Genomic DNA, 19,644 nt, shown 5'->3' on the forward strand with positions numbered 1-19,644 from the left:
CATTGAATTAAGTATAATGGGCATACAGATTTTTTTTTGAAATAACAACCTACAGTTTGTTGTTTCCTTGAACACACCATCATTAGTTCTTTGTTTTTTTCACTAGCTGTGTAATCATATTTCAATGTTGTTTGTATTCGCTTTGTATTCAACTGCTTACCATGTGTTAGCATCAGCAGAGTACATAAAGTGACAAGATTTCATAAAGAAATGCTAAAACACTAGTGTGGTTTTCCCAAACATCGTATTAGATTATAGTCTGGAAACCTTCATTTGAGAAGTGTTTGGTGTCCCAGACCTCTGGAACCCCTTACATAAGCTACGGAGAGGTGAGAGGCTTAGATGATAAGAAAGAGGACGTGGTTTAACTGCACATCCAGCTAAGGCTATACAGCTCAAGTTATGACTTCTCTTAGCAAAGACTGCATAATTGGATGATGCTTTATGAGGAATTATGTAGACTATGTTCTGGAAACTGATTAGAAATGTGCATAGGCCTCTTGAAAGAAAAGATGTTATTCTTGATCCCCCACAGGGATGGGTAAGAGTTTGTTGTTCTAGCTTAGCACTGGTAGTTTAACTTTTCTGAGGTAATTGTTTTTCTTGAGAGCTATGAGCTATTCTGTTTGGGTCGATGGCCATGAACCCAATCAAAATCCAATAGAATATTTCCAAATCACAATGAAAACAGTGGTATGGTAGTGCCTGGCTATGAAAATGCATTAAAAAAGAATTGTCATATGATTTAAATTCCAGGGTGTAAAAAATTACAACATATATACATTATATTTACATATCATATATAAATTATTATATCAATACTGATATTAAGTATAGGTATATTTTACAAATACAGTATGCATTTGATGCCTAATAGAGCAAGGCATACCAATCTTACATAATCATATGACTTATCTGACACAAAGAGAGAAGAAGATGATTTTTTACTTAAGGAATTAAATACAACATAGTTAACATTTAAATACATATCATGTGACTTTACTAATCCTAACGTTGAGATTCTAATCAGTAGACCTACATATTTTGACATGTTCTTTTATAGGTAGCCTACATTATATAATCAAATGGAAGTATGTACAAAATACCTAGGTGATTAAGCAAAAATAGAGTGAGATTTGTATTTCTTTTGTGGGCTACTGTCAGTATTTGTATGCAATAATATATTAAAATGCAATATTATATACTATTGCAATATATATTTTGACACATTAGTATCTATCCAGAAATCTATTCAGGTTAATGTTCACTGCATCTTCAAAGTGTTTACATATATTGTATTGCTTAGAGTAGCGTGCTGTGTTTCTTTGGAGTACCATACACACTGCCATGATCAACTTTGGAACTTCATGCAAGGCCATATGTTATGAAGTGCAGAAATCTCATGACACTGGGTTGTGTATAAGAGGGGTCTATATAATTTCTTCACTGGGTAGCTAAGCAAATAGAGACGCTGAAGGAGGCCTGATCCAAAAGGAGTTCTTTCATAGTAGTTGCAATAAAATTCGGATTAACTGAGCTTCACAGATTTTATTTCCTTGAACGTAATGGGTTTATTTAAAAACAAAGTGTAACAGGCATTTTTGCTAATGCTAAGTCTAAATATTACAAAATATATGGCGAATAGGAATTATTACAACTACATTATCCGACCTGATTCACGCAGCTACTTTGGATGCCAACTTTGTCAAGACTCTCGCTTGAGTGTATTTGCACCCTTGTTCCACCCGAGGGCGCCCTCAATTTAGTAATCCGGGATATTTCATCGGCGAATCTTCCTCACTGCACATGCGTTTGCGTGTTCGCCGAGTCGTTTGTTGTTTCATGCTAGCGGAAAAGGTTCTGGCAGACCACTGTCGGTAACATGGGCAATGCTTGACAGTAGCCAGCCATATTCACCGTAAAAATACATCTAGCGCATTGGGTAGTGTCTTTCTATAACCGTGCTTTTCGTGGATTTTTAAGATTGCGAGGACATATGTATTTTGTATATATGTATGAATTAGCTGACTAACTGTAATAGTAGTAATAGTAGCAGAGTCCTAGACCAAAATCAAGCTAACGTTAGCCAGGGTGACTTGTTCAGTTAACTTTAGGTGCAATAGTTTGCTAGCAAGTAGGTTACATTGTCTTGCTTAATCTGATGCAACCAACGATCGTTACCTAAAGTGATAAGAGATTAACATTTCAAAATGACTGAAGAAGATAACACAGGATGTCAAGTGAACAACAAAGATCCCGGGGCTTCAGAGTTATCTACCAGTGGTGTGGAAAGCAGGAATCTGGTTACACCCCTGGAGCAAGAGAGCATGTTTGATATGGACGAACAGGACGACGAGAGCGATGCATTGGACACATCTGATCCGAGAGACAGTGCCGCAAGCCCCGAGGATAACGACGAGGAATTTGGCGAGAATGAGAGTGTTTCGAAGAAGTGCACATACAGCGGATGCACGGAAACCACGACGCAGGTGGCTAAAGCACGAAAGCCTTGGATGTGCAAGAAACACCGTAACAAAATGTACAAAGACAAGTATAAGAAAAAGAAGAATGATCAGGCTATGACATCAGGAAAATTAGACGTAAGTATTATAATTCCCCTTAGAAGCTGCGTCCCTGACATTGCCATTCACGAGAATGCACCTGGGAATTGCTACCGTTTCAACACAGTTGTAAGCGCTGTAGTTTTCAGTAAATCGCTTTTTGTTACTATGGTATTTTCACCCATTCGTACTGTGTTTGTACCTGTTAGGTTAAATGTACAGTAACGCCATTTGTCATTCCCTGGTCTGGTCTATTCTGTTTTGTTTTGTTGTATTCTGTTCTATTGTTCACATAATTAGAAAAAATTGAATCCCATATCTATGATTCTGTTCTACTTTACTCTTTTATAGTTAGAAACTTCTTTGAAGTCTATGTATTATGTTGTGTTGTGTTCTGTTTGGGTAAAGCTCAACTTTAATGAGCAAGGTAGACTTACTAAACGTTTTGTAGATGATGCATGACACTCAAACATACCTGCCTTGGCTGTTTATTACAGGAGAGCGGAGAAGATAGACCCGTCTCTGTCACAAAACAACGTCTTGGGCCAATGGGTGACCGTCCGGCCAGACCATCACTTATCGAACAGGTTTTGAATCAGAAAAGACTGGTAAGCAGATGTGCAACTTAAATTTCCTGTTTAAACTTTTCTTACAGAGGATGTGTGGTTCTCCTGGCCAGTTAATACATTATTAGGTATCAGATATATTGGCTGGGGCTGTGCTTACGGTTCTGTTCTCTACTGTTCATTCAAATCTCATTGTATTCATTTATTTGACACCATGGCATACCTGTGTGTGATGTACAAGGGTCATGACCAAGACAAAGGTTAAATGGGATTTGCCCATAATTCCCATTAGTTTTGACCGTGAAACTGTTCAAGACTAGCAGGTACGATGCACGAAAAGGAGCCTGTGTGCAAAATGCATTTTGCACCATTTTTAATCCATTCTCATTGCGCGTGTGTGGGCTTGTTATTTTCCAGTCTCTGCTCAGGAGCCCTGAGGTCATCAGTTTTCTACAGCAGCAGCAGAGGCTCCTGACTAGCCAGGCCAGTACTAAGACACAGTCGGACTATTGACCATGATGGGAGAGCTGTGGTCTGTGGTATGTCTACGCCCCTGCTGCCTCGTGGCCCGTGTAAATCCTAACAATCAAGCCTCAGAAGAGGCTATAGAAGGAGGCCTGCTGACACATTTTTTTATTTAACACGAGCGGAGTACCAAGGACACTAACCTATGTCACATTGACATGACATTATCAATGGGACTGAGGGTAGTTTTGAGGTGTACTGCTCTGTGTGTAGTTTGTATCATCTTGTGCTAAGTGACCTGTGAAGATTGTTAAGCAGTTTTTTTTTAATGTTGTTCTCTTAACTGCATCATGAAGCCGCACGATATCATGAAAGATTGGGTAGCACATATTATTGGCTTGAAGAAATAGCCAGAATATCTGTATGAATTTAAAGGAAATATAAAATGGCAGCTCCTATGTTAAAACATTGGCAGTTGTTCTTTAACTGAAATGTGTGCCGAATTGCCTGAAGGTGCTCCTGTATTAGAGGTAGTATGCACTGCAGGGTGTTTGCGTTCTCATTAGGGCCTATGTTGGTTAATGCTGCTGTCATACAGCAGTGCTACTTAACGTCTTCGGCCAGAGGTGCTGGAAGTCAAACCCCAAACTTTTTAATCTCTGTAATGACTTTTAAATACAGTTTATTATGTTGTGTGTTTGTTTGATGTAGGTTCATTGAAATCATGTTGTTATTTTGTTATAGATGTATGCTCTGTCTGGTTTTGCTGTTAAGCGTGGGTATGAGCTTTTGAAAAATGTGTAAAGGTTTTTAATGAATGTCTTTGGTTGACACCGTTCACTGCTAGCAACCTTTTAATATCCCCCCCGGTGGCACCACTATGAGGATGAAGATGATGATGATGATGCCAAGCTCATGATATGGTTAATGAATAAAAGATGAATACGAGTGTCACTGAGATTGAGTCCTTGATGCTTGATATAACTTACTGTTACAGTTTATTGACATATTGAGTTGGTATATCTGACTAGCTGCTCCAGTCTGCGCTATAAAGTGTTGACCTTACGGGGAGAGTGGATAGAATTTCATTGGCTCAGTAGCTAGACTTGACAGGTGGGGCATTGAGGCAGTCAGCCAGTGTTCTGTGGCAATGAAATGGAGCAGGTAAAAAGAAATGGTAGAGTAAAAAAACAAAAAAAAAACACTTATGATCAGAAAACTTATTTTAAAAAACTGAAATGAGACTTCAGTGGCAGAAATGATGTTTATATATATAAAACAATCCAACAAAACAAGTAAAGGTATCAGTGCAGTAATGTAACCAACACAAGCACCGTCTAACAGAATATCAAGAGTGTTAGTACCTACGTAATGATCCCATTCATCTCCAGGCTGTTGGAGTGTTCAATGACTGCATAGTACATACAGCAAATCTCAAGCCAGAAGTATAAATTCTTTAAAAATAAAACAAAGCCTCTCAGAAACTATTCTACAACTGTGTTGGAAGATTTTTTTTTTTTTTCTGTTTTGTTATCCTGCACAACTGAAATGAACTGACTTTGACAGTAAAGTGGTCGCAGACCAAAGTTTAGTGCATTTTCCGTATTTGAGAGGAACAGTATTTTTCAGTCTCGGAGAGCAATACATTCTGAAATATGATAATTCAAATACTGTTGACGTAGAACACCTAGACTGTGTCTGTGTGGTTGCTATAAACCAATACAACGCCTATGGTTCCCCAGCCTCATTGCACGTTCAGTGTCACGACACAGAGGAGATGGGATTGTGCGGGGATCCCATCTGGGTCAGAACCTTATCCAGCCACTGCAAAGGCCCATGGAGGTGAATTTCGATCCAGCAAGGGGTGCTGGTGACGTCCTGTCGATGATACTCTGCACCCCAGCCCTAGGAGATGATAGAAGGTATCCAGTTGATTATTAGAACAATGACTGATCAACCAAACCAAAACTAATATGAGTGAGTGAGCGCTTTTATCCAAAGCGATGTACAAGGGAGAGAAAAATCAAGCTACGAGCAATAGAGACCTAGTGTAACAATAAATACTATTTTACATAAGAATTAAGTGCAGGATTGTAACTACTGTAGTATGAGAATAGAATATGTTATTAAACCAATGGTTTGGGCAAAGAGTATAACTGTGGCTGGAGAACAGTTTCAGCTATATAACCAGCACATTTGTACAGTGTAGAAACATGCTCACTGGAACATCAGGTCTGAGAAATCACATTTAGACTACTGTAATTAGATAGCGAAAGGACCATTAGTGTTTTGGCAGTTGAGCTTTCCGGCAGCAAGCCAAAAATCAGAACAGCATGCCTAGTAAGCACAGCAACACACATTTGGCATTTCTTTCAGAACACCCAAAGACTTGTAAAAAAAAAAAACACAGTACACACTGTCCAATACTTGATCAGATGACCTCTTATAGTACAGTGACCACTTCAGATATCACTGGGAAAACATTTGACGTCTGTCTCCGTTACCTTGACAAAGCTCATTCTAATGGTGCACATCTTGGTAAGCTCGTAGACCACTTCAAAGCCGTGGTTGACAGACTGGGAGAGCAACTGGGCAAACAGCTGGTTGTTGAATATCTTCAGGCTGCAGCCACTCGGGATTTTACAGACGGTGGTCGCGTGGAAACCGTGCTGGTAGTTACAGTTCCGACTCTGGACAAAAATGCTGCTGTCACTCAGGCATTCTGCGTACACCTCTCCGCCCACATAGTAAAGATGGACTCCTACGAGTAAAAGACAGGGAATGTTAAGAGTACAGAAGACAGTAAACATTTTGTAGTGCTAAGTAACTTTCCCTTTGACGTTGACATTGAAATAACAGACGAAAAGTCATCTCTTGCCCTTTTAAAGAAGAAGACTGAAGAACCAGGACCGTGTTTAAATCTAAATGGCAATATTATAATGTACAGAAGTCTTCAAACATTAATTTTAAATAAATAAATCACTATCAGGAAAAAAGCAGATAGCCCCATTATTCATCAGAAATGATGAAATGCAATCGTTTTGAAGTACAGCTTTGAGGTTTTACAAGTCTGAAGGGAAAATGTAAATATGGTCATAATATTTCAGTGGCCTGAACAGATTTATAACCACAACCACAAACCAGGAAAAACTATTTCTTCTGACCTTCTCGGGCTCTCTGTAGCAGAGTTGAAATGAGACGGTAAATCTAGAAGATGTCTTTAATCAATTTATTATTTACAAACCTCGCTTTTTCATCCCTTGCCAAGCGGAAACCTTAATGGCACCCTTTCTTACAAACACGGCCCATCTGGCTTGTGTCACTCTCCCTGGCTTTGTTCCGCAGAAGGGGCTCGAGCCTGTGGATGGAACGCAAACTTGGCTCCTCTCCCACCAAATCCCTGGGGAGGGCGATTCTCACTGTCACTGCCATATCCCGTGGCAACGTTTTATCTTTACCCAGCCCTGGCACGGAGACCAAGATCTAACACCGCCAGAAAAGCCAACATTTGGACGGTCTGGAGTTTCTCAGTCTAACGGGGCTCCTTAAATGTGGCGTCGACAGGCCAGTGCGGACTGGCGCCACACAAAGTGTGACAGACAACTGTTTTTTTTTCTTCCCCTTCCCTTTCTGAGTTGCAATAACAATGAGGTGAAAAAACATCTTCTAGAATCCAAGGATTTTTAGATAATGAGTGCGGGAATATTTTCGATCTGTGTCAGTTTATTTTTCAAGTAGGTTTTTTCCCTCAAAAAACAGACAGAACCAAACAACAACCATAAGGTCCAACTGGAGCAGACGCACCTTTGCCTATGTGCCTGCGCGTGTGCTCTATCGTGGAGTTGCGGTTGACGTTGGAGAGCAGGCCGAGGCAGAAGCGGTTCTTGTTGTTGGAGGGATCGGTGAAGCCGTCCACCAGGATGCTGCGGGCAGAGGCGTGGAAGGTCTCGCCCACCCGGTTGTTCAGCTCGTAGTAGGCCACTGAGCACCAGTACTCCGGCTCCTCATAGCACACCGGGCGCAGGTCTGTGTTCACAGAGGACATGGGGTCACCAAATAGTCAAACTGAGCGGAAACATTGTCGTCTGCAAGCACTGGCCAGCAACTCTGTGAGCAAAAATGGAGGCAAAAAAAGGTGGCGATATTAAAAGCAGAGGTACAAGGTGTACCTACCTGTGTGCGGGGCGGAGAAGACGAGCTTGATGGGAGTACTAGTGTCACCCTGCTTCGCCTCCTCTGGTGTGATTGCCTCCATCATGGAGTAGGGAGGAGGAGGGGTCTCTGCTGAGAGTGGATCAGTCAAAATAAGAGAGCGAGAGAATGACATTAATCTTAAAAAAGAAATCTAACTTAAGACAGTAACCGTGTATGAGTTCCTGTGATCACACCTTCAGTTTCAGCCGCTTCAAAAAAATTGTGACAAGGCAGTCTCACCACTCTTCTTGAGTACACACATGCACTTGACTCAGTGAACTCTGTATGCCATGCGTATGAATACGCTATTCATAAATGACAGACAGATATCACACTGTTACTTTCGTAAAGAACTTGATTATATTAAACTGTTGCCACATGTAGCGTCTGGACACTACCAAATGAGAGGCTCACCGGTGATGTGGTAAGGGCTCCCCGGGTCAGCGGCACTGCTGGGAGAGTCTGGGTAGTTGGCCACGTTGGGTGACTGCGTGAGAGAGCCAGAGGGGGAGGAGAAGGAGTTGCACGGCATTGTGGGAAAGGACTCGGGGTAAGTGGCGTTCTGAGGCATGAGAGGCTCGTTGTGAATGGAAGCGTTGCGGAACTTGGCCAGTAAACTGTGCTGTGGGTTGAACTCGCTGTGCCGAGGCACGAGCACCGGTGGCAACACTGGCAGAGAAGACAAAAAGGCATTGGTCTGGGGTCCAGGGGGGAGAGTGCTGGTGTCATGCCCTCAGCAAAACCACATTTTCTTAAAGAGTCAGCCTTTACAAATGCATGCCAGCAATGCCAGAACTCAGAATTATAATTATAAAATTATAATCATATTTCCCCTATTCAGTTCATGTCACGATACAGTACAAATTTATAGGTGATTTATTTTAAAAAAACTACTTGTTAACATCAAAATTTCCCCTTCCATAAGTCACATTTTCTATACCAATTTCTGTACCATTTCAATATCAAGGTACACAAGTGGACATAAATGTTCCGCTGGTATACACATTCTAAAAACAGAGCTGGTGGTGTCCACGAGTGGTTATATTACCTGGAGTTTCAACACGTCGATAGTGGTATGGGTTGATGCAGATGTCCTTCTGCTTGGCGCCGAAGGGGAACTCACAGCAGTCCAGGGCCTTCAGCTCGTGGTGAGACTGTAGGTCAGGCCAGCGCCACACGCGGCAGTAGATGACGTGAGGGAGGCCTTTGCGGTGCGACACCTGTAGCCTCCCGTCAAGCGAGCGTGGAATGGTCACACATTTTGTGGCCTGTCCCGGGCAACTCAGTGCTTTCTCCAGTTCCTCCATGGCCCCTTTCTTCTTCTTCAGCTTCTTCACCAGGGAGTCCACGGCCTTCTCGGCCCACTTCTCCTCCTCGTCGCCCTGCTTCCAGCCCAAGAGACGCTTCACGGCCGGACTGGTGAAGGAGAAGAGTGAGGTGATGGACGTGGTGGAGTGCATGGCCGTAGCTGTACAGTCCTCAGGGGACACAGTCAAAGCGATGACCAGCAAAGAAGAGTGTAAGTTTAGTTTGAACTTGTTTGAGGAAATAAAGATGGCAGGGCCAGGGATCCAGAAGACTGCAGGTGTGAGGTGAATGTGACAATATGACAAGGAATGTTTTTTTTTTTTTTTTTCAAAGTCAGAGGATCCAAGATCAGGATTACGGATGAATCTGGTGGAAAAAAATATTAACGTTAAAAAAAAACTGATTATTAAGTTAATTAAGAATGACTTACTTGTCACAAAATGCAATTTTGGTTTCTTTGACATCTAGAACAAAATACCTCACACCAGCAGATGTATAGATCCTATGAGGTATGAGTTCTTCTTGCTTTACCTTTTTTTGGTTGAGTGTCTTCAATATTGTTGTGGATTCACAAACCTCTAAACTAACACTTAAAGCTAGTTCCATGTCCTCTCAGTATAAGATAGTAAAGGAATCTTGCCTTTAATTTCAGTTAGTCATTCATCAGTGAGTAGCTAACTCAAATTTCATGTGTATGTTCATGTTGGACAGAAGTTTTCTTTCTCACTGTAAAAATTATAACAACAAACAAGGGCAACTCAGTCACCAAAATGAACCAAACGACCAAATGAACTCATGACATCTAAACTCCTGCTTCGTGTAACACTGCCAACACAACTCCAAAAAAACATTTTGGAATAAATTAAGTATAACCAGCTGAGCAAAACGTGACAGTTATTTAGACGTGAGTTGCGTGACAGTTATTTGGACGTAAGCTGCATGACATGAATTCTGACAATCTGTGCAAAGCAAGACCACTATTATTCAATGGCATTTAAGTTAACAAACCGAAAATATATTTCGCCCGAGGGTAGTCTACATCAGCAGGCTAAAAACAGTAAATGTGCTACGTTGGTAAATGAAAGAGGGCGTTCAAGTTCAGTGCAACGCGACATGAATACTTTTGTTCCATTCTTGTTTTCGTTTTTATGAAACTGGCGTCACCAAGTCTACGAGCCGAGATAGGCATAATCACCTAATGCTGTATCATCAAGGCAGCCTTGAAACCTAAGCCCATGCATTCTGAAGGCTTACTTGAACCTTTTCTATGACTGTTCATACTTATCGCTGAATAAAAATGCTGTAAAATCACTCTACTCCATACAGGTAGCCTAGAGCATACCTCACTGAACTGTTCCCAGACTAAATCGCGCATCTCATTGACAGACTGTGGGCTGTAACAAGCCACGCGCTTTAACTCTAGCTTCTAACGGATAACACAAACTACTTTACTTAAGTATTGAAATAAAAGTAGAATTTAAAAGTAGCTACAAAAGGTCACATGACACCTATGTCACCAGATAAATATAAGCCATTTATTGTCACTTGTTAGGGCTATTTCAGCAATACTTTTCCATTTGAATAATAACCTCAATAACCTCAAAAATAACCTAAATAACTACATAATCAGAATATTTATAAAACAAAATATATATAGAAACCTCAGTTAATTTCTTACCTCACGTGTATCCAACTTGACAGTCTTCACTTTCAATATTCCTGTGTCTGCCCGGAGGTGTACCGCGTATGTTTGCAAGGAGACGGAGACGCTCCAGTCGCATAAACCGGCGTCAGCCAGACGGGAGCCTCTCTGCCTTTGTGCGGAATTCATCCGCTGCACTGGAACGTTCCCAGAATGGCAGACGCGGTGTGATAGTTTAGGAGCATGTCAATTCTTTTCAATATATCCATTATTTACATAAAGACCCATTTTTCAGTGACTTCACTAAAAAGAGGCGGTGTTGGCATTGATAATGAGCTTATTCAAGGCCACAGCATGTCACGAATGTTCAAACATAAAAATACACCTGCTAAGTTAAATTGCATGAGCTGTATAATAAAAAAATATTCTCAACAACGTATCAATGCAACCAACAAACTGAGTGTTTCAGGTAACTAGGAAAACAATCTACCAGGCGACCCCGGGCGGCTCTGCATTGACACTATGATTGCCAGCTCCCTTTAGTTCATTGAGTCACAAAGACAAGTCGGCATTTTCACCAACCATAAGATAAGAGGGGGAAATCAGCTGTTTGTATAATGTAGCCTATATATTTTATTATCTAAAATCTGCAACTTTCTTCAGTGCCTCTTACTGAGTGTTGAACAACCAACGTGGGAATCACATTATTTGTCCGTTTCACCACAAACAATTTGACCCCGTCATTGGCTTTGGCGACGGGCCAGAAGTCTTATCGATCGCTCTTTTTCTAGTCCCTTTCATCGCGGAGGGATACAGTTTGATTGTAAGTGCGCCGAGTGGTCCAGTTAATGACGCAAGCCTGAGTGGCGACAGAAAGTCTAGGAGTTTGACATTTTCACAGTTTACAGCTACACCGAGGGGACCTAACAATACAATAATGTGAGCAAACATTTGTGATGTGTCATCTCTTGTTGGATTAGAGTTATTGGTTGATCCGTTTACACCGAAGTAGAAGGTAAAACGATGCCCCGGTGGCGGTATAATACAAACATACTTTTGTAAACGAAAAACTTATATTACAGGTAAGATGTGAAAACTGCCGTGTGTTGTTTTAAGTTTCATCATTTCTAAAACAACCCTCAGATGAATGGAATGCCAACAGTCTATCGTTACACAAACAAGTGCATAAACGGCAATTTTAAACCAGCCAGGGGGTGTGGAAGGATAGCTTCCTCAGACAGACTGGAGCGGGGGACAAACAGGATGTAGTCCCTACGGTACGCAGCAGTCTAGAGTGATCCACATGAACAGGCTCCGAACCGCCAACTGGCATAATAGGAGTTAACGGAGAGATTGCATTTCGACGCTAAAACGCAACTGTAACCGTACTTCGACAAAGGCAGTTGCCCTCATATTCCCTTAAAGTGAATAAAATAACTGTAGGTTTACACTAGCGTACGTTTTAAAAATGGTCATTTAGGGAAATAATCATGTTGTGACCATCTGATGACTGAGGACTGAGCATTCTTTATTAAGAAGTAGCCTACATCCAAGTCAAGGACAAAAGTTCTAAACACACACACACACACACACACATACACTAAATTTATCCATGGATGTTAGGCATTGACAATCTGATACCTTTAGTGTAGAATAAGGTGATATTAAAGACATTAAATATTGAACTTAAAAACATTTTTGCCATTTCAGCTTTTATTGTCATTTTTGGCTGATCAAAAACATACTACATTTCTGAGAGTTGTTTTACCCAACCCCTCAGAACAGAAAGAAAAAAAAATACAAAAAACGATGATCTTATAAGAAGCAATACAGTGTCAATGTTTGACACATGAAACGTAACTGTTCACTGACTGAAAATACAGTGCATGTAAATTGTGGCGATACCATCCAGCATGATACCATGTTACAACTCACAAACTTTTCAGCTTGTGAATAAGCATTGAATTAAGGGCAGGGTTCTACTGGGTCTTTCTCGGAGACTCCAGCCTCCAGGCACCAGTGATATAACGAAGTCTGATGAAGATGAGGTCTCTGCCCATTTGCAGCCAGCTCCAAAAGGGAACCAACTTGGATCCTGACAGGGAAAAAAAAGTCAACATACATTGAAGACTGCGGATGATTACCTGAGAACACTGACAAATAACTCTGTCTATCTTTTTAAAATAGAAAATGCTTTTTAAGATTTTTAAAAGGGTTGTTAAACACTCACCTTCAATCTCTGTCCATTTAACAGCCACCTCTGCTATTGGTATTTTGAAGCACTGGGCAATGTACAAAAGTTCAACATCAAAAGCCCTTTAAAAAGAATCACAGAAAACAATCTCAGTCCAAAACAAAAATAGAATAATTCAGAGAGGAATAATGTCCAAAGCCTTTCAGTACTTAATACCTCAAAGAACTTGGGTATGACTGATCTGTCATTTAACCTAAACCTGAAAGTACACGCTTATTGCATGTATATTGGAGATTTCGGATTACATAATAACTGAAAGAAATATATATTTTTTAAGTTACAGTTTAACTTCTGGATCAAGCAGGTTTGCGGGGTATGCAAAAGAATAAAGCATTGCTTTAAATAGAAATTTTGAAAAACATTACTTTTTGGTTTCGAATCGCACATATTTTGTTTAGCATATTCCAACGTCGAGGACAATCGTATTGGAGTCTATTACTCTGTGATGCCTTTCTTGCCACTTGAATTATTCTCTATGCAAGTTTTAATGTGATTGAATCCTCTTGATTCATTCCTGAACAAAAACAACTAACTTCTGAGGAATTTCAATTTGAAGTTCTTGAATGAGTTTGAGCTAAATGTTGATGAACTGAGGTGGCGTACCAGCGCTCCACGTGAAGACTGCAGAACGTCTTCAAGGCTGCCTCTCGGGTGAAGAGCTTGAAGCCGCACTGCGTATCCTTGATCCCCCTCACACAGAAGAACCAAACCAGGAAGTGGAACCCATACATCAGGACTGAGCGGAAAAAGGACCGCTGCGAGAGAGGCGACGCGTGGAATAACACTGATTACATACAAAAAAAGGCTACAGACAACACACGCCAGGAGAGACGCAAATGAGGGCTGGAGAAATATCACTAACATACCTTAGCCACCGACTCCTCTTCTAAGTGGGCTCTAGATCCACAAGCTATGGCCATATTATCCTGCAACGGACAACAGTGTCTTAAAAGCAATAAAGAGCATTATCACAGTGGCAGAATAACGCACTGAAAGAACATCCAACATTATACTGCTTGAAAATGTCCAAGTATGGACTTTGTATAAATTCTTTAAAGCATGGCGTTTGCATAAATTCTTCTTTGTATATATTCTTTAGCTGGTTTCTTGACGGGTCTATCACACTTACAGGCTTTGGGCTGAGGTTCTTTAAGCCTGCCTCCACCTTCTCAATGTCTTCAAATTTTGTGGCTCCATCTGCGTCCGCCATGAGGATTAAACTACCGCGTGAGCTGAGAGTTCCCTGAGAGACAGAACACCACAAAAGAGGTAATAGAAGTAGTTACTTCAGAGCAAGGACCTCTGGCTCTCCTCGTGACTTAATTCATCTAAATGTTCATTACCCATGAGCCCCTTGTTTAGATACAAAAAGTAATTTGTTCGAATGAGCATGAAGTATCCATGTCTGTATTGATGACTTGCATTGCATTCTTACACATAAAAGGAGGGTGGACATGACAGTCAAAATTAGTTTTGATGTCTATGGATATACCGCAAGTATCACAACAATAGTAAAGTAGTATATACTGTAATATCGCACATAAGTAAACACACAGTAGGTATGGAACTATTACCATTCTGACTGCTCCACCCTTGCCACGGTTCTTGACCAGGGTTAAGACTCTCACTTTGTCTGCACCATACTTCTCGGTGTAACCTAAGGCAACCTTAAAAACAATAATTCATGAAATTAAACAATGAAAGATACTGGGTGTCCTCATTCACATGGATTGCTCACATGTTAAGATTTGTCTTAATCATGACTTTGACAGTTACCATTAAAGCTGATGTCATTTTTACATATACACTGGTGCTAAGGAATGACAGCACCATTAGTTTCATCAACTTACTGGCATCTTTAGCACTTTTTAAAGTGCACATCCATTGACAATTAACATGTATAAACAAAACTTGAATACTATACAAATAAAAGACTTGATGGCAACGACGCCTGTATTTTCTATTTGTGAACATTGTTTTTCCATCAATACTGAGCCTGTCTGAATGACAGAATGCAATCCTGTACCTCGGATGTCTTGTCTTTGCTGCCATCATCGACCACAATAACTTCATAAGAGAAGGAAGGATTCTGCTTCTGCGAAGACACATTGAAAATGAATCACATTCAACTTGTTTTCTGCACATTACTGCCCCCTAAAGGTGAGAAGATGCACAAAATATTTCCTACTCAAGTTCACCCCAAGGGAAGATTTCTTCTCAACTTCACACCATGTCTGTGTACATGTGAACAGCAAGCTCTTGGTTGTTGATGACCTAATCATAATTCAACTGTAGAAGTAATATCCTTGTGGGACACTTTAGGAGAGCCAGTATACACACCTGTCTTTTTTCCAAGTACTCCATAGTCTCCTCCATCATCACAGGCACTACAAAGAGGAGCACAGGTGAAGAAACAAATGAAAACAAAAACACTTAAAGCAGCAATACGGAGTTTTGTTGCAAAACTAGTAAGCTAACTACCTAAAAGGCATGACAAAAACCTCGCAAACATCACGAACAGCCCAGCTGACACTGATAGAAGCTTGTCAACACACTAACTGGTGTCTTTTGGCAGTTTAGCTGGCAATGTCATGCATGTGAAAGTTTTTCTCCCATTTTTGCAGGGTGTACCAGCCCGTTACACAGAACTACATAGGGCATCCTGGATGGCTAGTGGGGAAGACACAGGTGTTTATCTGTCCTTCACATGACCATATGCTATCAAAATGAATTTGAGGATGGTACAAAAACTAGTTGCCTATAAAACCATATCTCAAAAAGTGTCAAATTGTTCCATAGTGTTACTTTAAATAAGCCAACATACGATTCAGAGACACCATCCTATAGGCCTACAAAATACTGTATTACTTAGAGAATAGATTTCACACAATTTTACAGATGACTGTGAAATACAGTAAATAGATGCAGAAGAACTGTCTCATTCCATTCCATTCATCCCATTACAGATACGTTTTACAACAGTTGTTTTTAAACCTTTGTGTGCTACAAAGATGTAGGCTTACAAAGGCTATTATTGCAACCAACCAGACCGGTTGTACAGAAAGTGATATGAATGAATGACAATGTCAGTGCACGTAATGTGATTAGCAAGGTGTTGCAACGTCTAAGGTAACTTACATCTTTCTTCCTCATTGTAAGAAGGTACTACGACTGAGAGCTCCAGTGAATGAGGGTCAAACAGACTTGGGAAGCTCTCCTTCTTCCCCTGGGCAGTGCGGAAATACTTCTCCTTTTCATGACGACTCAAATCGACCATTCCAGGAGCAGTGACATGAGCTACAACTACAACCTGTCGTTCAAACGAAGCAAGACATTTCATTGTTTACGCCGGACAGGAATGGCCCCTGAAATACACTGGGAGGATTCTGACACTTCCTAAAGTGTTCTCAAATACATTTGTTTTTCTTAGTTGCAGGACTCCCTGAAATAATCTACTTTCACTTTATTTAATTCATACACCATATACCAAGAAGGTAGCAATGCACTAAATAGCTCACAGTTTACTTCATAATTTAGTTCAAAAGCTTTCAAGTTGACAGCATTTTATGGTTACAGAAAAGACAAAATAGGTAGCTTATCCAGAAAATGTACAACTGAGAAACAGAACATACACACTTACCAATATTAAAACGAGCGCTGCCAATGACACCAGACATTGAACTATTTCACATAGACAAAAATCCATTCTCCATTCCAAAAAGACACCGGTGGTGAATATTGGCAACAATCTAGATGGATTGATATCTAGATAGTGATCAACTAACGTAGCGAGTGACTAGTAAGGATAGTCACTTCTTGCTAGCTAGTTTTTTTCTGTGGTCCAAGAAGCGACATACGGTGAAAAACACAAATATCTCCATAAACTACTACCTAGTTGATAGTCGGTTAGACACACCTCTGCGCGAATCCTTAAAAAGCTAGCATTTTACTTGACATAGCTAACTATACAGATACTTCCATTCACAGAGCAACACCTATGCGGAAGTCTAACATGTCACCACAAACGACATCATCGCAGTCAGCCAAGAGGGTGAGCAAGATGTCAACTTTGTAGAAGAAGTGGAACTGCGACCACTAGTGCTTGGAGATTTACTTACACTACAATACACAGAAATAGATCTTATGTGATATAGACAGACATCTGGTAAGATTAATAATGAAAAATCGAATCCACTTTGAAATGAAAAGTTATTTATACAATATTAGCGTTACTAATGACATATCATGTCAGAATTGTTAAAATAATCAGCAGTGGTCTGTAATTGAATCCTTTTAGATCGTATTTCTAAATATTTTATTTTATATATAATTTATCCAATACAGGTACGTTTAAAAATATTAGAATTAACTCTTTAGACCAGAGTTTAGGCCACAAACAGTCCAGCTAGTCCACATCACAATCAGACAAGCCAGTCGGTGTCGAATCTGCAGATGGTTAAACGCTATGCCGCTACGTGCACTCACGTGGGAAATCAAAACATCATGGCGGAAGGATTCAAGTAAGTATTAGGCCTACCGTTACAGAGACTGTATACAACATGGTTTAATATTTTTCTATCGCTTTAAACGGGAGAACAGCATCGAAAGATGCACAATTAAAATCAAGGAACAAAGCCATACTAATGTTTAAAATATCTGTATTTAAAACCTCTGCTTTAATGTCATCGTGACGGCCAGTCAGCTAACGTTACTTCAAATGTGTTTCTTGCCAGTAAAAAGTTAAACTGTACCTGCCACTAGCATGGTTAATTCATTTGTACAATTTCTCCAGGACAGCGGACCCACTGGAATATCACAAGAGTTTCTTGGTAAGTTCATCAAACCTTAGTAATCAGGTAATTTGTGTTGATTAAAGAAAACTATGACGTGACCGTCGAAATGCTAAGAAGTTCTTCTCTTATAGAAAGAAAACTGTCGTCCTGATGGACGGGAACTTGATGAATTCAGGACCACAACGTTAAATATAGGTATGCTTGTAGTCTCTCTATATGAAATACGGTGTCAGGTTTGTGTGGTTTGAAAGTGGCAGATTCAGCTCCAAATACCCTCTCTCTAGGTCCTATATCGACAGCCGAAGGTTCAGCCTTGGTTAAGATTGGAAACACAACTGTGATGTGTGGCATAAAAGCGGTAATTTCATTATTCATTCAAAATGAAGCTACTCTTCATCACCCACAAACACACTGTAAAAAGCATGCACGTCTGTTTGTTTTGTGTAGGAATTGGCCGTTCCTCCATCGGATACACCGGATAAGGGCTACATAGGTAAGGGACGCTGCCTATAAGGGCTTTGGCACTGCTATTTTGTATACGAGTATTTTCTTATAGACCTTTTGCCATTCGTTTCCTTGCGTTTCAGTGCCTAATGTGGACATGCCCCCACTTTGCGCGTCAAAGGTCCGATCTGGTCCACCTGAAGAACAAGCACAGGCGGCCAGCCAGTTCATTGCTGATATTATAGAAACGTAAGTGGTCCTTTCACCTCCATGAACTGGTGTAGATTGTTGTTTCACCCTGCATTAAAACGTTCTCTACTGTTTTGCAGTTCAGAGATTATTCGAAAAGAAGACTTGTGCATTGAAAAGGAAAAGGTAGAGCTAAAGCATACCCAGCAGTTTTGAAAAATAATTATAAGTAATGAAGACTAACGTTATGCTCCACTGGGTTCACAGCTTTGCTGGGTCCTGTACTGTGATATAATGTGTCTGGATTATGATGGCAACTTACTGGATACCTGCATTGTAGCACTGCTTGCTGCCCTTAAGAACAGTAAGTTCTATTCCAGTACAAATATTCATTGAAGAAACATCAACAAAGAATCTCTCTATAGATCTATTCAACTGATTTATCATTTCATTTTCAGCACAACTCCCAAAGGTCACAATAAACAAAGAAACTGACCTACCAGAAGTGGATCTCTTAAAGAAATGCTCTATTAGTGTGAACAGACACCCTGTTGGATCTTCGTTTGCTGTATTTGACAAGTAAGCCTGATGTTTTCTTTAAGAAAAATCTTGCATTATAACTTTTAATCACGCACAAAATGATATTGAGGTCTTGTAATATGTGTGCTTTGAATGTGAATGTATTAGTTTCACTGATGATCGCCCTCAGCTGTAGAGCCAATCTATTTAACAATTAAAACAAATAAATGTAATCATGTTGGGGGGGACACAAGTCACAGAGCAATCCTCTCCTTGTTCAGCACGATCACCATAGTGGATCCCACGGCAGATGAAGAGAGCTTGGCTACTGCGGTAATGACTTTAGTCATCGACGAGGAGGGCCGCCTGTGCTCTCTACACAAACCAGGTACAAACACCTCTTTTAAAAATGGACTGGCTCACATATAATAAAAGCAATCAAAGTTGAAAGCCTGTATTTCCCTTTTACAACAGGAGGCACTGCACTCTCTGGGGAGAAACTTCAAGACTGCATGGGTCGAGCAGTCACGCGGCACCGAGAGATCAGCAAACTGGTTGACAAAATCTTAGAAAGTATTAAGAAATGACCGCAGACATCGGTTCTGTTTTCTTTTGTCTAAAAATTTTATTTTCCACTGTCAATATATACTTTGTTTTCTATCACAATAAAACTGCTGACAAAGACCGTTTATAAAAAATCTGTCTTAGT

General features: G+C 40.4%; 4 protein-coding genes across 6 annotated transcripts; 2 read left to right on the forward strand and 2 right to left on the reverse strand.

The window, feature by feature from the left end:
- The first annotated feature begins 1,774 nt into the window (after positions 1-1,774).
- LOC105896329 (regulatory factor X-associated protein) lies at positions 1,775-3,959 on the forward strand. The gene is made up of 3 exons (XM_012823109.3): positions 1,775-2,600; positions 3,059-3,169; positions 3,545-3,959. The coding sequence occupies exons 1-3, from the start codon at positions 2,211-2,213 to the stop codon at positions 3,638-3,640; spliced, it is 597 nt and encodes a 198-aa protein (XP_012678563.2). The 5' UTR covers positions 1,775-2,210; the 3' UTR covers positions 3,641-3,959.
- Positions 3,960-4,842: 883 nt separating this feature from the next.
- Positions 4,843-11,203, reverse strand: smad9 (SMAD family member 9). Of its 3 annotated transcripts, XM_012822762.3 has the most exons (7): positions 10,773-11,203; positions 8,835-9,460; positions 8,201-8,455; positions 7,766-7,876; positions 7,397-7,618; positions 6,097-6,353; positions 4,843-5,497 (listed from the first exon to the last, which is right to left on the reverse strand). In XM_012822762.3, the coding sequence occupies exons 2-7, from the start codon at positions 9,244-9,246 to the stop codon at positions 5,354-5,356; spliced, it is 1,401 nt and encodes a 466-aa protein (XP_012678216.2). In that variant the 5' UTR covers positions 9,247-9,460; positions 10,773-11,203; the 3' UTR covers positions 4,843-5,353. The 3 variants fall into 3 exon arrangements, with proteins under 3 accessions (XP_012678216.2, XP_031428432.1, XP_031428431.1); XM_031572572.2 differs by having other exon boundaries at positions 7,766-7,873; positions 8,835-11,203; XM_031572571.2 differs by having other exon boundaries at positions 8,835-11,203.
- A 1,228-nt stretch (positions 11,204-12,431) lies between these two features.
- Positions 12,432-17,132, reverse strand: alg5 (ALG5 dolichyl-phosphate beta-glucosyltransferase). The gene is made up of 10 exons (XM_012822903.3): positions 16,631-17,132; positions 16,129-16,300; positions 15,331-15,377; positions 15,017-15,085; positions 14,565-14,657; positions 14,120-14,233; positions 13,857-13,916; positions 13,594-13,745; positions 12,967-13,052; positions 12,432-12,831 (listed from the first exon to the last, which is right to left on the reverse strand). Exons 1-10 carry the CDS (start codon positions 16,694-16,696, stop codon positions 12,716-12,718), a joined length of 975 nt encoding a protein of 324 aa, XP_012678357.1. The 5' UTR covers positions 16,697-17,132; the 3' UTR covers positions 12,432-12,715.
- Positions 17,133-17,368: 236 nt separating this feature from the next.
- Positions 17,369-19,633, forward strand: exosc8 (exosome component 8). Its single transcript, XM_012823009.3, has 11 exons — positions 17,369-17,510; positions 17,783-17,819; positions 17,915-17,978; positions 18,068-18,141; positions 18,231-18,276; positions 18,371-18,476; positions 18,557-18,602; positions 18,684-18,780; positions 18,875-18,995; positions 19,217-19,323; positions 19,410-19,633. Exons 1-11 carry the CDS (start codon positions 17,443-17,445, stop codon positions 19,520-19,522), a joined length of 879 nt encoding a protein of 292 aa, XP_012678463.2. The 5' UTR covers positions 17,369-17,442; the 3' UTR covers positions 19,523-19,633.
- The last annotated feature ends 11 nt before the right edge of the window (positions 19,634-19,644 follow it).

Source organism: Clupea harengus, chromosome 8, assembly GCF_900700415.2.
Source record: "Clupea harengus chromosome 8, Ch_v2.0.2, whole genome shotgun sequence".
Classification (NCBI taxonomy): Eukaryota; Metazoa; Chordata; class Actinopteri; order Clupeiformes; family Clupeidae; genus Clupea; species Clupea harengus.